This window comes from Nipponia nippon, unplaced genomic scaffold (assembly GCF_047370975.1).
Source record: "Nipponia nippon isolate SJK-2023a ecotype South Korea unplaced genomic scaffold, ASM4737097v1 scaffold_4, whole genome shotgun sequence".
NCBI classification, from domain to species: Eukaryota; Metazoa; Chordata; class Aves; order Pelecaniformes; family Threskiornithidae; genus Nipponia; species Nipponia nippon.
The window spans coordinates 6,679,588-6,695,030 of NW_028262358.1; the positions used below are offsets into that span (position 1 = coordinate 6,679,588).

General features: G+C 46.6%; 1 protein-coding gene across 2 annotated transcripts in view; it reads right to left on the reverse strand.

Annotated features, from left to right (window-relative positions):
• JAG1 (jagged canonical Notch ligand 1) overlaps nucleotides 1-13,806 on the reverse strand; it is a 38,533-nt gene extending 24,727 nt beyond the window's left edge. The window contains exons 1-2 of one of the 2 annotated variants that reach the window (XM_087773686.1): nucleotides 13,762-13,806; nucleotides 10,109-10,414 (exon numbers count right to left, since the gene is read on the reverse strand). In XM_087773686.1, coding sequence (XP_087629812.1) covers nucleotides 10,109-10,414; nucleotides 13,762-13,776 — 321 coding nt within the window. In that variant the 5' untranslated portion in view covers nucleotides 13,777-13,806. Of the gene's footprint in view, nucleotides 1-10,108; nucleotides 10,415-11,392; nucleotides 12,010-13,761 lie in introns of those variants that run through there. The other variant, XM_087773685.1, reaches the window with a different exon arrangement.
• Nucleotides 13,807-15,443: the final 1,637 nt, after the last annotated feature.

Below are 15,443 nucleotides of genomic sequence, written 5' to 3' on the forward strand. Positions count from 1 at the left end.
CCCTAGCACTCCAGTAATAATAATCATAAGCATAAACCAAATGAAGTGACTCCGTGGGTTGGAAAGCCGCCAGCTATTACATCTAAGCCACCTTTATCTTCAGTCCTAACTTGAGAACAAGAGGCATTAAAACATCATCTCCTCCCCCAGCTCTACTATGGGATATTATTATCCAGGCTGTATCTTTCAAAATTGCCATTTAGCCAGCCACATCCAAACTTACAGAATGATTCAAAACCAAAATGACACACACCCCTCCAAAAAAAAAAAAAAAAAAAAAAAAGCTGAGGAAACATAGGAAAAAATATGATGTGAAAAGTAAAAAATATAATAATAACTATAAATAAAGTAATAAATGTAACATCTTCCTGGTGAGCAGAACAATAATAGAACAAATAAAAACTCTCCATGAAGGGTTTTGATGCTTTGCCATAGAAGCTGTGTATCGTAAGGTTTATTTCTTCTTAATTGTATCTGCACTCAGACACAGTCTGCTTATTTGTGGTCTGCAGCGCTTAACACCTTTTCTGTAACAGAAACCAAAACACATTTCTGAGAGCAAGCTGCTACAAGGTGGAAGTGTAAGGCAGACCTCAAATTCCTTAAGAGGAGAGAAAAAAGAAAGGAAAAAAAAAATGAAAAAAAGAGTTGAAGCAGGCTGCTTTCTCACGACTGGACACAGCATGCAGCCTCTGAATGAAAACCTAGTTTGTGATGGACACCAGCTTGGAATATAGCCTAAATATGTTTCATATTCAAAGCAGACTAGGATTCCATTTCGTTCACTGATAACTGTGGGAAAATGCTTCAAAAAGTAAGCAAAGCTGGGCAAGCCGAGACATGCGCCCAAACTTCTATGCAGAAACTCCATTGGCCCAAACCATTTTTGGTTAATATTTCATGCAAGTTACATGTTGTTTGTTACTATTCTAGACCGAGTCTGTCAACTTGAAAGAAACTCTGAAAATAAAATAAAACACAACATGATCATTTAACACTGTTTAAAGCAGATTTAAGAAGTCCTTACACAAGTCAGAGTTAAAAAAACCAACCAAACAAACCCAGAATAAAACTCCCGAGCCATATTACAGATATAGATTGCACTATCTTGGGTGCTTCCTCACTGCTTTAATTACCAACATTGAGAAGCACAAGCACAACATGTTACTACAAGCTTGAAAAAAAATATTATGATATAAAGAATGAATTATGGCAACTAGCACTACTTCCAATAAAGTTAAGGATGTTTTCCTTTCGGCCTTGCATAATTGTTTTGGAAGATATTTTGTCTAAACTCATAGCAACAGTTCCCGGTTGGTTCTCAGGACTGTTTACCAACACACCTAGCCCTTAAGGAAAGGAAAGGCTGAATCCTAGCTTTAAGTGCTACTGTTGCTAGATACTTGCGTGACCACTTTCCAATACCCCACAGGAGTTTGTTTAAAGAGAGATGCTTCTGCTTAACTGGATGGAAACAAAATACAGGGAAAATAGACCTACCCTAGCAATTCCCTTGCTTCTATGTGCCCCCTCTCACCTCATCTGAATATTTGAAATGAAGAATCCCTGTCCTGAAAGGGGATGATACAAAGAATGGCAGTTTAATCTCTTGGCTCTGTCCCTCTCAGCACGGGGCAAAGAAAGGACAAGACTTTGTGTTCAAGATGGGACACTTCTAAACAAAAGACACACAGACACCCACAGCCCCACAACAGTAGCGAGCCCCCCTCGACAATGTGACTATCGCATACTCTTAGCCAATTCCCCCCCCCCCCCCAAAAGGAGTTCTGTGCAGATTGCACTGTTGAGATTTTTTAAAAGTGCATATCATCCCCACTCTATAGATCAACAATTCAGATATCTCAGGAATGACTACTTACAGCGTGGAGGTTTAAGTTTTCCCATGCCCATAGATGACCTCTGCCCATCTTTGAATAAATATATATCTATATCCAGACACAAGAATTCCACATCATGCACCTTATTCCATCAAAGCAATGTCCCAGGCAACAAGGCAGCAGTGAACTTTCCAGAGTCACACCCAATTAGCCACTGTAAACCTGAGCTTGACCAGAAGGCAAGGATTCTGGCTCGAGAGGAAAGGCAGCTTGAAAGGAACAGCAAGCTGGCACACTTTGCAGAACATCCGCAGTCTGATCAGCCCAGAGGACTGAAAGGCAGCACGGTCAAATTTAAGCAAAACTCCTGTGAGTTAAGCTAGAAGAGGATGGAAATGGTTAAGTTCACCCTCCAAAAAAACAAAGAAAGCACCAATGTGAAAGGGCTATTTTCCTCAATGACAAGACACCACGATTTAGTCTTGATCCATTGATAAGACTCAGAAGACCCTGAAATCCATCAGAAACTGTCCCTATTAAGAGTCTGAAATGGCAATGCAAGTTCTTTTCTGGTTATTTAAATGAAATACTAGCAGCTCCAGGTAAGCAGAAGGTGTTTAAAGCTCTCGGCTCGATTACCTTCTTCCCTCCTTTCATCCAGACATCCACCCAAAAGAGGTGGTTTTGTACTTTGGCTTCTAAAGGCATTCTGCACGTCAGTGGGACAGAGCAAGATTAAAACATCAGGCTCATTAGTGAAAGGACTGCCTCCTTTTTGAAAGAAGTTGCAACTAGTCAAACTTCTTTCCCTCCTATCCTTGTGGTTAAACCATGCAAGAGCTTTGCTGAGCATGTGAAACCATGACTAGACAAACCCAGTGGGAAGTTTGCATTCTGAACGCTGCGCCTGCTCCTCCTCTGCCAAACAAGGAGAGCAGGTTAAGCCCAGCAATGTTCTCCTCACACTCTGCCAACCATGCACGCCTGTGGAGACCAGTCTGAGAACGGCGCTCGCACCCTGCCTATGTCCTAGGGAAGTAGGCTGGGAGGCTGGCATGCTGTCACAGCGGGCCACAGCAAATTGCCAAGAGCTCTGGCAGGCAATCCCTCCTCCCTTCAGCTGGAAGAGGGCAAGATAGGGAAGAGGGAAATGCGCATTTCAAAGTACCCAGGGGCCAGGGAGGAGGGCATCTCTGAGCAGAGTTAAGGCTAGTCACAAAAACACTTCCTCTAAATGTCAGCAGGACTCTCGCTTGGGTACCCTTGTTGCCACATGACAAGTCACGATGACGCTATACAGATGCGTCACAATGTCACACCACGGTCAGCCAGTCAAATTTGATAAGAGAATATTCCTTCAAAGGAGTTGAAGACAACTCGATCCTCATCCAGAGGAGATATGGACTTACTTGGGAAAAGGAGGGAAACAACCTAACCCTCTTAACCCTTTGTCAAATGCAACATCATCAGGAAGCTCTTCTTTGGGCCAGCCTACATAGGGATAAGGCAACACCCTATAAAGCTGTTACTCTCTCAACCCTGCGTACGTAAACAAAGCCTAAGCTGTAACGATCTCACGCCTTAGAGTCCACGACCAAGAGCTAGGCTGAACCTCAAACAGGCAGCAAAGAGCCTCATCAGAACATGCCCACATAAAAACAGAGCACACTGTTCCTTTAGTCTTCATTTTGAGTAGTTTCTTCATTGCTGTTCGTGCTGGTAAACGCTTTATTGCCACATAAAGGCGAAGACATGAAAACAAATTTAACTTTATTAGCAGCTTCCAGGAGAGACCTTCCCCCCAATTTTGCCTTGGCACAAGACAGCCAGTAACCGAAGTCAAGACCTTCGCTGCGATGCAACTGCCACCCTCCTGCCAAATGACGAAGGACACAAAAGTACCGCTATCCAAACTATGCATACGCTTAAGCATCCAGTAAACCAGGCTGATCTCTGATCTGGCAAGCCTGCTGGAATAATGAGTATCCTGTGAATACATAATGTGCTGAAGTTGCCATTGTGTGAAGTAAGTCCATGGTTTGTCTGGGAGCCGAGCAATGCTGAGTCTACTGCTGCTTCCTGTTGCTTGTCCTGTATTAGCATTATTTTTGGATAGGCCCCATTATGTTCTGTAATCCTCACTGCAGTCAGTATGGCCACACTATTGTTCTTGGTTAATATTAGCAGTCAATGCTTCTGTCTGGGTGGCCGGACTACAATGTATTCCAATCATAAAACTAGCATGCATTAACCAAACAATGTACTGGGATAGAGCGGGGAGACTTGGGGTCCTCCCTCCTCCCCTCCTTTAAAAAAGGAAAAGAAAAAAAGTATAGCGTCTCTTTTTTTCTTTTTTCTTTCTTTTTAAACTAACGATTTGAGAGTGATCTTGGCTACCAGGGTGCATTGTACAACAACAGCATTTTAATCAGCACCTTATCTCGTTACGGAGTTATTTTCTCACGGAGCCCCACTTGTCAAGGACTAGCAGGTAGGCCAAGATGTCAATGGTTGCTTTCAACCTTCCCCAACAAGCAGATTACCTGCTCTTATCAGTCCCCCTACCTGTTTAAAGCATCCCACTGATAATTAAATGCACCAGTTACAAAAGGGTGGCAAGGTTAATAGAGAGAATACCTAGTAGCCAGCCAAGCAAAACAGTCAGGTTCACATAGAGCAAGCCTGAACAAGAAGCCTTTCTACTTATTTACCTAAGTGCGTAAGAACTGGGTTGAGCTGGTAAAGGACTCTGGATGTGTGGCTATTTACAAACCACTTTAACCACTTCTATCCACATTTTACAGTTTCTTCTGAACACTACAAGAATAATGAATGTAATTTATGCTGCAGAATAGTGACCACAGAACCATGAGCTCCACAGACTAACAAGAAATGAACGCAACAGCTTCTCATTTTGACATCTTTTCCCATGTTAAGGCATACGGGTTACCAGCTAAAATTATTAGAATTCTGTCAATTAACATAAAAAACTTCTATTCATCAGCAGAAACGCCAAGTCAAGTTTAGTGTGAATTTTCAAACCCAATCTTGTCATTAGTATTATCTACACAGAAATACTTCTAAGAACTGTAGCTTAAGGTTTTTGCATGTACTGCAGGGCATCAGGCTTAAGAAATGGTTATGTTACGGCATTAGCGAGGTTGGAATAAGTGCCATGCGTGAGAGCGCAAGCCTCTTGTACGGCACATCATCTCACTTAAGCAGCTAAGGCCCAACTTTACTAGCTTCAGAACTAGTTTACTTCTATTCCAGCCTTCAGTCCGCAATGAAGTGCTAAGTTTCCTTGAGTTAACTAGAATTTTAAGCATAAAGCATCAATTTTATGCAATTTATTTTCAGGCATGCAGACTTCCAGCTGCATAAACAAGCTGACAGTGCTGGATGTATGTAGTCTGAGAAAGTTTACGAATAAGCTTCAACACCAGGTCCAATCCAGCTGCCACTGAAGTTAAACTGGAGCAGGCCTTTATTATAACAAGAACAAAAATTCTGGGAGCAGGCAAGATGAGGATTTATTTTTAGACGTATTATGGTAATATAGTCAAATGGTTTTACCAGGAAGATGAAGTTCTGAACTGACTGGAACATAAATAAGAACATGTAAGAAGTCCAAAACTTCCAAATGGATGCATCACTTCTCTGCAGTCCTGGGAAAAAACAGCCTCGTGGATGCTAATTATGCTTCAGATGTCACTTAATACTCTCAGCTCCGCTTTGGATAGTAATCCTAGTCAAAACATTGCACTTTTGAGTGCTGAAGATTTATTCTTAAATTGTTAGTCAATAATAAATGACACAGTGTGGATTTGATTACTACGCATTTTGTTATTATAAAAATTTCTTCTGATCCGCCCATTCTCCAAGATGACTTATCAGGCATTCTTTAAGAAAAGCTTGAACAATATCTAGCATTTGCTGCTACAAGTTTTCAAAAAGTTAACGGGAGGGGGGAAAAAAAAAAAAAAAGCTTTACTTTTATGACTGTGACCTACTGTTTTTTTTATTAAAAAAAAAAGGGGGGGGGGAGGGGGCAATTGAATGAAGTGATATTTTTCTCTCAGATTCAAAAGGCTGTTACTTTAATACCAGCTGCAGATTAGTATTTTGGAAGCCTCTTGTGTCAAGACGGGGAAAAAGTTCATGAAGCTTAAAAAACACTAAAGCTCTTTCATTATCTCTTTCTAGCCAGAAAAAACAATGCCTACCCAGAAAACACATTTTACGTCTTCAGGAACCAGTAGCAGTAAGATTTGTCATTAAAAAGGGGAAAGGCTGACTATTTTGTTTTTTAGAGTAAGGCTGAAATAAGATGTTCAAAACTCTCTTTAATTGTATTTTATGCCAAAGTCATTTAGATGCCTGAGGGTTTTTTCCACCTCAGTAGTTTCCTGGTGTGTTGGTGCAATTGGCCCCAATATTAAATAATTACAAGAATCATAATTTCAGGATAAACAAGCCGTTTGAAAATGGAGCCATGCGTACCAAAGGAATTGCCAAGTTAGTCTGACCTCCTTCTTACTCACAGTCTCACCAAACCCCCCCAAAGATCTTCCTTTGCATAACAGCAAAGTTCAGTGCTAAGCTTTGCTTAGTTAATTCATGCACAGCTCCCTTAAGGTACAGCACACATCACGCTTTGGATTCTTTAAGCAAGGCAAGAGATTTGATTTATGTCAGAGAAGAGCATGTGTCTACCATGAAACAGAACTTGTTGAGACAGACTTTGACAAGCGGAACATGGAAATTCTTTTGTTCCATACTTTTCTATATGGCCTCATAAGCCAAGTTTGCCTGTCAAGAAAGTCACTACTCTCAAAATGAATGCAAGAAGCAAGACTACCTGTATTTTTTTTAATCATCATCATCATCATTGTTTCAATTTACTGAAGAATTGCTAGCTACTGCAGGGGCAGCTTTCTGATGCACTCTAGTTGCTTTATGCTGGTCTGCTGCCCTGTTTCCTAGCAACTTACTCAAACCTCCCATCACTTAAATTAATTTATGGCCCACCATCTCCACACCCATTACTCACAGGGGTACATATCAAAACTGACAAGAGCAAACCGCATAAGTTATTAATAAGACTCTGACACTTCAAATCTACATTACAACTACAAGCCAAATCTAACAATACATTTAAAGCACACCATTCTCTTTTCTTCCTCTCCGGCATGATGAATAAAGACCTCTAATGCAATATAACTATTTTTCACAAATGGCATAACGGGGCACTTGACATGGGAAGAGGTTTTTTTTTTTTTAAAGTAGTCAAGACAACAAGACTTCTTCATGTTACTGACTCAAGCTGGAACATCCAAGAAAACAGCAGAACGCAAACAATACATATTCAGAGATGAGCGTGAATTTTCAAGTGCAATATGATTAACATTTCAGTCTAGTTCCTATTACCTTTACTGTAATTTTCAGTTGGATGTATTCAAAGACAACTCTCATGATTGGTAAATACAATGCTAGTCTCAAGCTTTTACTAAAGTCAACAATATTCACCCATCTAAAGAAATCTTTTTAAGTTCTGAAATTTCAGCATCAGATTTGAGTTGACTAATTACATTTCCTTCTTTATCTGTAGAGCTTTCAAAATACGTAAAATGATTTGTGTACACAATTTTAGTACAAATAAGAGCTTTGCCACATTAGATATTCTTTTGTTCAAATGCCATTTGAAAGTCACAATGGCTAGCATAAAAGCTCCATCCTATGGAAGTTAAAGCTGGGAGGCAGGCTTCATAATTGCAAACAGACTATCATCACAGTCTCAAAAAGTCCATTTCTGCATGGGAATATGTAAGAGTTTGTTCCGAAAATTCCAGTCTTAGGAACCCGAATGTCTGAAGTTGTCGAGTTTTACACATTTCAAAGGCTACACTGCTCTAGGATTCCAGTGCTCAATTAGATTCAGCAGGACAATAGAAGCATTTCTTTTACTAAGATGCAAGCAAGCTTAAGCAACTTCTCCCAGGGTCCCCACCCCCCCAAACCCACTCTCTACACACGGATTTCCCTTCCCAACTCTATGAAGAAAAGGGTGGTTACAAGGAACACATTCAGGTTTCATATCATTTTTATATACGTACACATATATTCAGATGCAAGGCACTCTAATTACTGGGAGCAGGGTAGGGGGCTAGTTTTAAAAAAAAAAAAAAAAATCCTTGATGAACCTGACTTTTCTGAAAAAAGTCAAAATCTGCAACACAAGCACTGCAGCCATTGGCAGAGCTTCAAATACCTCAGATTTTTACAAAGCCCTTTATCCCTTTGATGGCATATTCGATAACAGCTTTATCTCATTTCATGTTAGAAAGAAAGAAAAGAGAATGAAAGAAAGGAAGGACTTGTACTTCCAACAGAAAATACTTTTAACTCTGCTATTGTACTTTGTAATACTATCTCCTTAAAAACGCAGACTTGCTTTCACCCTTTTGCCTCTCTAGCCCTCAATACTCCAGAAGTCACAACTGACAGAGGAGGCAGGTAGGAGGCAGCACAGGACATTTCAAGAACACATGGCTGCCTGCAGCACTTGGCCATAGGACTACAAAGTGGGTGTCTACACTACAACTGGAGAAGGAATGCTTTTGGGGCGGGCTTTCCCCCCAAAAAGTCCAGGCCCTCCCAGCAACCAGTCCTTATCTGACTAGGAAGGGCCAAGCTTTGGAGGGAGCGGGAAGTCTACGCATGCTTCCACCTCGCCAGCAGCGATAGCGACAGAGGATAGGAAACAAGATTCACCCCTCCCCTGCGTGCACGTAAGAGCCCTCCTCCCCTCGCAAAAATGACCTTAGGCATCTAGGTTAGGATGACTGGATTTTCAGAACTGCTGAGCATCAACATATCCCAAGGCAGTCGGTGGGAAACTGTCTGCTCAGCGCCTTTGGAGAAGGGGAGGGGGAAAAAACAGTTTTGTTTCCTAGGTGATCTCTAAATATAAGTTTTCAGAGCATAAATTTGGGAGTTTTCAGCTTTCGTACCATAGCATCCCAGAGAGCCACCTCAAAAGGCAGGCTGTTGTGCGTGCATAAGAGCCCCCCCAGACCAGTCATACTCAGCTTTTGCTTGCCTGCACACAGCACTGCTAGGCACAAAACAACGCACCTCCTGCCATCCAAAGCCATAGTAGTCTTCTATGTCCAGAAACCCTATGGCCCTGGAGCCTGCATCTGCGGGTCTGTCCTGGCTGGTGGCTGTTTTAGAAAGATGGTCCTCAGTTTCTGTGCAGTGAGCAGAGGACTCCTCTGCAGAGCTGACCATATATATCAAAGCTTCAACCCTCTTGAGCACCCCAGAAGAAACAAGCAACACTGAAGGCTAAGCAAGTGTTCTTTACATGACCAACAAAAAAAGCAGGCTTCAGCTAAAGAAGGGGTCACCCGTCCTCCATCTCACCACTCTACAAGGCTGACCAGTATTTGCGAGTGGATGATGCTGGGAAAGTGCCTGGCAAAGAGCCCCGCCTCCCTGAGCCATCAAGTTTTGCACACAACTAGAGGGAAGCCAGAATCTCTGGACCGCAGAGGCAAGTAGCCAGGAAAAGGTGCGCTGTGGGGAAGAGTGGGTGAAACAGACCAAAAGCTAAGGCCAGGCTTCTCTCAGTCTTCAGCTTCTAGAGTCGGCAAGAACCTCAAAACATAGCAAGCTTCCCAGGGAAGCTGGCAACTAGTTCACCAAGAGCAGCAACAGCAGCTCCCATCAACACCAAGCAGTGCAGCGAGATTTTCCCTTGGGAGAAGCAGGAAGCCTTCCCAAACACGCTCCAGGGAAGGAGGCCAGCTATGACACACACTTTTCACACGGGATCCCTCTACAGCCCCTAACCCACTGCTCTTTTGGCTTAAGCCCAAGACTTCACTGGTTAGGAAAAAAAAAAAAGAAAAAAAAAAAGAAAAAAATGAACTTCTGACCTTCTAAGTCTCAAGAGACTTATTCATGCCGTAAAGTGCAGAGATACTGGGTTTGCTTCCCTGACCCATTTAGATCCCCCTCACTGCACATCTGACTTTCAAATTTAACAGGCTGTGCATTGTGAGCCCCAGGGAACAAAAACAAAAACACCACCACATTTTACTCATTTCTGTGCTTCGGATTCCCGATACTCTTGCCAAGATGCCTGCTCCCTCCCCAATCCTGGTCCCTTTCCCCCTGCACAAGAAGTTAGAGCTCGGCTCACTAGGGCCATCTCAACCAGGACTGTCCAACAGAGGCAAAGCCAGAGCAGGCCACGCACTCACCGGCCAGGCGAAGCTGAAAGGGATAACAATCCGGTTCTTTTCATTATTCCGGTTGTACTTTAAATTGAAGGTATTTCCTCCGATGACGGGAGTGGATTTGGATCCGAAGCTGCAAGGACCACCAGCAGTGACCCGCGATTGATACTCCTTCAGGCAAACTTTAAAATAGGTATCACACTCGTCTCTGGTGCATTTTCTATCTCCTGGGTTTCGGGTGCCATCACAGCAATTTCCATTTTGCAGTTCACCATTCACATTTTGCATGGATAAGATCTCCAACTCGAACTGTCCTGATGCTAAAGTCACCTGTTAATCCCAAGAAAGAACCGGAGGAGAAAACAAAAAACAAAAGAAAAAAAAAAAAACAAGAAACAAGAAACAGACAGTTACCTCACTTTTTTCCCCAAACACAATCTACCACAACTCTGCAGACAGGAGAAAGTCATTTTAAGTGTGCTTGCAAGAACCACACACATAATATTAAAACAAACAAACAAAAAAGTAACCACTCCAAGCTTTTCCCTATCAGACATCCATGAGAAAGGGTCATAAGTCATCCCAACCAAATAATGGCACTAATACTAAAAACGAACCTTAAGTGCCAACTCCAGAAAACACTGTGTGTGTGAGGAAGGCTTCTAAATCGTTAGGAAATAAAACTAAACCAACCCAAGAGTGCATACGCGAGGACAAACCCAACAAAACGATGTATCTACAGCACCCTGGCAATGCAACCCCTCTGCCTTCTCCGCGGTGCAGCTGAGACAGGGAAAACAGCCTCCCCGTTCAAGGCTGCCCAGCTGAGATTCAGACCTTGCTCATTAGTCACCCCAAGAGTCCTGCAATTAGCCCTGTTTTGTTTTTTTTTTTTTTTTAAATAAAAAAAAAAGGAAAAAGAAAAAGGGAAAAAAAGTAATTTCGGAAAAAAAGCGGTTTGCAGTAATTGCGTTTTTTATTCCCAGTGAATTAATTCTTGCTGCAAGGAGGACTTCTGCGTTTGCCATCCCCGCAGAGAAGTTCGCAGCGGTAAGTCCACTCCCGCTGGAGGAGCTTTGCAAAAGCGCCCCGTGCACCACTGCAGGTTTGGGTTTGTTAACAGCCACCTACCGCAATCACTGCGGGAGCCGCGTTTCGCGGAAAAGCGGCAAAATTACCGCAATCCGCTCTGCGCGGCGGACCCGAGAGCCCAGTTCAGCCTGGCTGAAGCTTCCCCCCCTCCCTCCCTCCCTCCCCTCCTGCCAGGGGCCGCAGCCCGGCAGGACGCGCCGTGCCCGGGGAACGTACCTTTGCCCGCAGCCCCAGCAGAGCCAGGAGGAGGACGAGGGAGCACGCCGCCGCGGCTGCCCGCCGGGGCGCACGCATGCCGCCGCCGCCGCCGCGCTGCCCGCCCGCCTGCCCGCCTGCAGGCCGCCGCCGCTCCGCTCCGGGACGGGATGGGTCGGGGAGGGCCAGGAGGGGAGGAGGAGGCGCCGCCGCTGCTGCCCGCCGCCGCCGCCGCCCCGCTCTAATATACCGCGCCGGCCGCGGCGCGCACCCGCGCCGAACAACGCCGCTTTTCAAGCGCTTTCAATAGCGCCCCGGTCTTCAATGCAAAGCAGCCCAGCCTCCTTTTATTCTCCTTATTCTCTCGCCTCCCTCTTTTCTTTCCCTTTTCTTTCCTCTCTCTCTCTTTTTTTTTTTTATTGTTGCGATTATTATCCCGATCCTTTTATTTCTTTCAGGTCGCCGGCCACCGCGCGGTGGAGGCGCGGCGAGCCCCCCGCCCCCCCCGAGACACACACACACGCACACGCACACACGCACATGCAGCACACACACCGCCCGGGAGCCGGCCGCCCGTCTGGGAGCCCCGCCGCCGCTCGGCTTCATCTAGCCCACGGCGGCAGGCGGGGAGGCCGCCCGCCCGCGCATGCGTCCATCCATATGCATGAGGGGGGAAGGAGGAGGAGGAGGAGGAGGAGGAGGAGGAGGAGGGAGGGAGGGAGGGAGGGGAATGGGGTGGCAGGAGTAGGGGAAGGCAGGTACCAGCCGGAGAGCAGGAGGCGGAGGGTGCGGAGAGGAGGGCTAGCCGGCCGCGGGCGGCGGCCGCTCCTCCTGAGGGAGGTGGCGGACGCCGGGCCGCCCCGAGGGTCGTAGCCCGCCGCGCTGCCCCGCCCCGCCTCCCTCGGGAAGCCCCGCTCCGCAGGTGCCTGCCGGGCTACCTGCAGCAGCAGCGGCCGCCTGCCGCGGCCTCGCCGGGGCGGCCCAGGAGCGGCGGGCGGGCGGGCGGGCGCCTTCCGTCAGCGGCGCTCGCGGCTGAGGCAGCGCCGCGCGCAGGAGAGGGCTTTTCCCGCCCGCCGCTCGCTGAGGGGACGTGCGGGTCCTCCCCGCCCGGGAGCGGGGCCGGAGCCGTAGCCCTCGCCTCCTCGGGGCTGCGTGCAGGGAAAACGCAGCCTTTGGGGTCGCTTTGGCGGTGAAAACTTCCCCCAGCCTCGGCCGGCGGCAGCCGCCCGCCTTCCCGCTCCGCGTTACCTGAGGCAGCGCAGCCGTTACGGGGCGGGGGGCGCGCGAGCGCGACCGTTGAGGGACCGTTGAAGGGACCGTTGAGGGGACGGCGGGGCCGCTGAGGTGGCGGCGCTCCCCGGGAGCGGGTTTTCGCTCCCCAAGGGGAAAGGAGGGACGGACGGCCCGGTCTCTCAGGCAGTGGCCGCTGCCCTGGCCGGCGCCTTTCCTGAGGGAAGCGGAGGTGACAGTCGCCCCCGTGGGACTCGTCGACCCCTCCTTAACACGGGGCCGCACCGCCAAGGATCTCCCGTGGTTCAGGAGGGAAAGAGCTGGAAGCGGGGCACATCCCTCAGCTACAGCTCCAGGCTGAGCGGTCCAGGGAGGACAGCGCTGGCTGAGTGCAGAGGCTCCATCGGGCTCACCTTCTCCCGGTGCTGGAGACACACGGCCCGGCTGCCCAGCTTCCAAGTGAGTGCTGGGGTTTGTCAGCCACATCCTTTCAGGAGCAGGGACCACAGGCACATAGCCAGGTGATTATGTCTGGGACTTCTTGCCACAGGACACTAAGAAGACCGACAGTTTGCACAGTAGCAAAAAGTGTCCAGACTAACTCCCAGAGGAAGAGCCACGCATCAAAGTGCATTGAACGAAAAAAAAAAAAAACCAAAAAAAAAACCAAAACCCACCACAAACCACGCCTAACTTTGTCTCTGGTTTGGGAAGTCCCTGAGCCGCTGATCTAGAAGTCGAGTGAGTGTGCTGGGAACTGTCACTGCATCACTGTCCCTTTCTTCCTGAGGCACTGGAGACAGGAACCTGGCTTACATGACGTTTGGTCTGACCCAGAACAGCTATTCTTACGTCCCTATCTGCTATTCTACCCTGATTTAACGCAGTAGATGTGTGAATGTCTATTTTATACACCAGAGTCAGTGGCATAGAGGGAAACAAGAATGCTGACCTAATTTTCTCTCCTTTGTTTTCGTTTCCTATGGCAAAAGCAAAGTGCATGTGTGTTCTTGGCTGTGGTAAGGTCCATCCTCTTACAGAGCATCTAAGGCGGTGAAGCCGGCGGTGCTTGTGCCCCTGACACTAGAACCACGCTCGTATGTTCATCAAACTCCTGCATATCACTTCCCATTTCTAAGTTCAAAACTTAGATTACATACCAGCAATTTTGGCATGCCTGTGAGGTACACGGCTGCCGAATGCTCCTTCCAGCCTCATTCAGCCCGGAAGTTCTAACAGTATCAGTCGTTCCTTACTTGGAGTCGTTCACTTTTCTTAGGCTGGTAAACCTTCTTTGTGTTTTATCCACAAAGCGGCTGCAGTTTGGTGAGACGCGAACCAGTGCCTCTCTTCGTTTTTTCAGTGGGTGTTGGTTAGCTTCCGCAGCCTCTTTAAATGTTACTCATTCACAAGTGCCACACATGTGCTCCTCTGGGCCTTTAAATACCCTGGTGCCTGCTGGTGTGCTCTGTACCTTTAGGGCAGGTCTGGAGTTGGCCTTTCTGCAAAAGGTTACTCCACCTGTTTGACTCCAGCGCTTAGGAAATCCAGAGTTCTGGTTCCCACAGTGCTTGTGACTCAGCAGTGTAGCTGCCCTCAAACAGAATTACTTGTCCAACAACTTAAAATGCTTTGCAAGCACTAATGAATTAAGCTTCCCAATGCCTTCAGACGCAAAGTATTACTGATAGGTAAACCAAGGCAGAGTGCGAGTCATGTGCAGAAGCGCGTTGCAAACCCTCTCCCACGCAGCCCTGAAAGAAATTTTGACCTCAGAGAAGTCAGTAGCAAAATGCCCTTAACTTATTAAGGCCAGAATTTGACTCTTGAAGTCCTATCCATCTCCTGCTTTTCTTCACGGAGCTCTCAAGGCCGGATCTTTAGCCACTGCACAGCACCACTGAAAACCAAGTGAGCACAGTGCATCGCGCAGCCTGAGGATCTTTTTAAGACGCCAGTTTCACTGCATATACAGCAATGTCCAAAGCGCTGCCTGCGCACAGGGGGCCTGAATTGTAGCTGCTTTGAGTAGCCCAAGACTGGTGCATGTAAAATTCCTGCTGCAATGCTTTGCTTGCACATGCTCATGTCTCACGAGGTGCAGAGCCGACGTGTCTTCCTTTGAGGCCGGTGAAGAACTTCTCAATGCCTGGCGCTCAGCTTTTTACGTTGCGTAAAGTTACTTCCTGCTAATCTTCCTATTCTGACATAATTAGATTACATCCACATTAGAAGCTGTTATAAACATCTAGTGTGCCAAGGTCCAGTGTCACAGACAGTACTTCGCTTCGGGCCTGAATCAGTTCCCTAATATAGAGTTAGATCCCGCTTTGTCGAAGCCACTGGGAGAATGCCCGGGGCTTCGGGGGGACGAGGATCACAGCCTTTAGAGGGAGCGCCTGGCTTACGAGGGTCAGGTGCCGCGAAGTCAATTCTTTGTGTCAGGAAAGTTGTAATTTCCTTTTAAAGCTCAGTGACTCATTGAATCATGGCTGTGAACAATCCCACAGGATTTCCTTAGATTTGTGATACCTGCTTGGAATGACGCCCCTGGAAAAATTCTTCGTTCAGGGACCTGATCCATCTCATTTTCAAGTCAGTGACTGAACTTGTGTTTACTGCTGTAATGCAGATCCATACGGTTGCATAATCATGGGGGCCTGATCCTGCATCAGCCTTCAATAAACCAGTAGAAAGGGCTACCAGAAAAGGATCCGTTGGAATGTGGAATCTGTAGTCATAAAGAATTCATAAAGCTTGATGACCTCATTTCACAGCAAAAGGAGAGGCTAGAGGAGCCCTTTGTTTCTCCGTAGATTTTTGTAAAAGTAGTTCTGCTTCT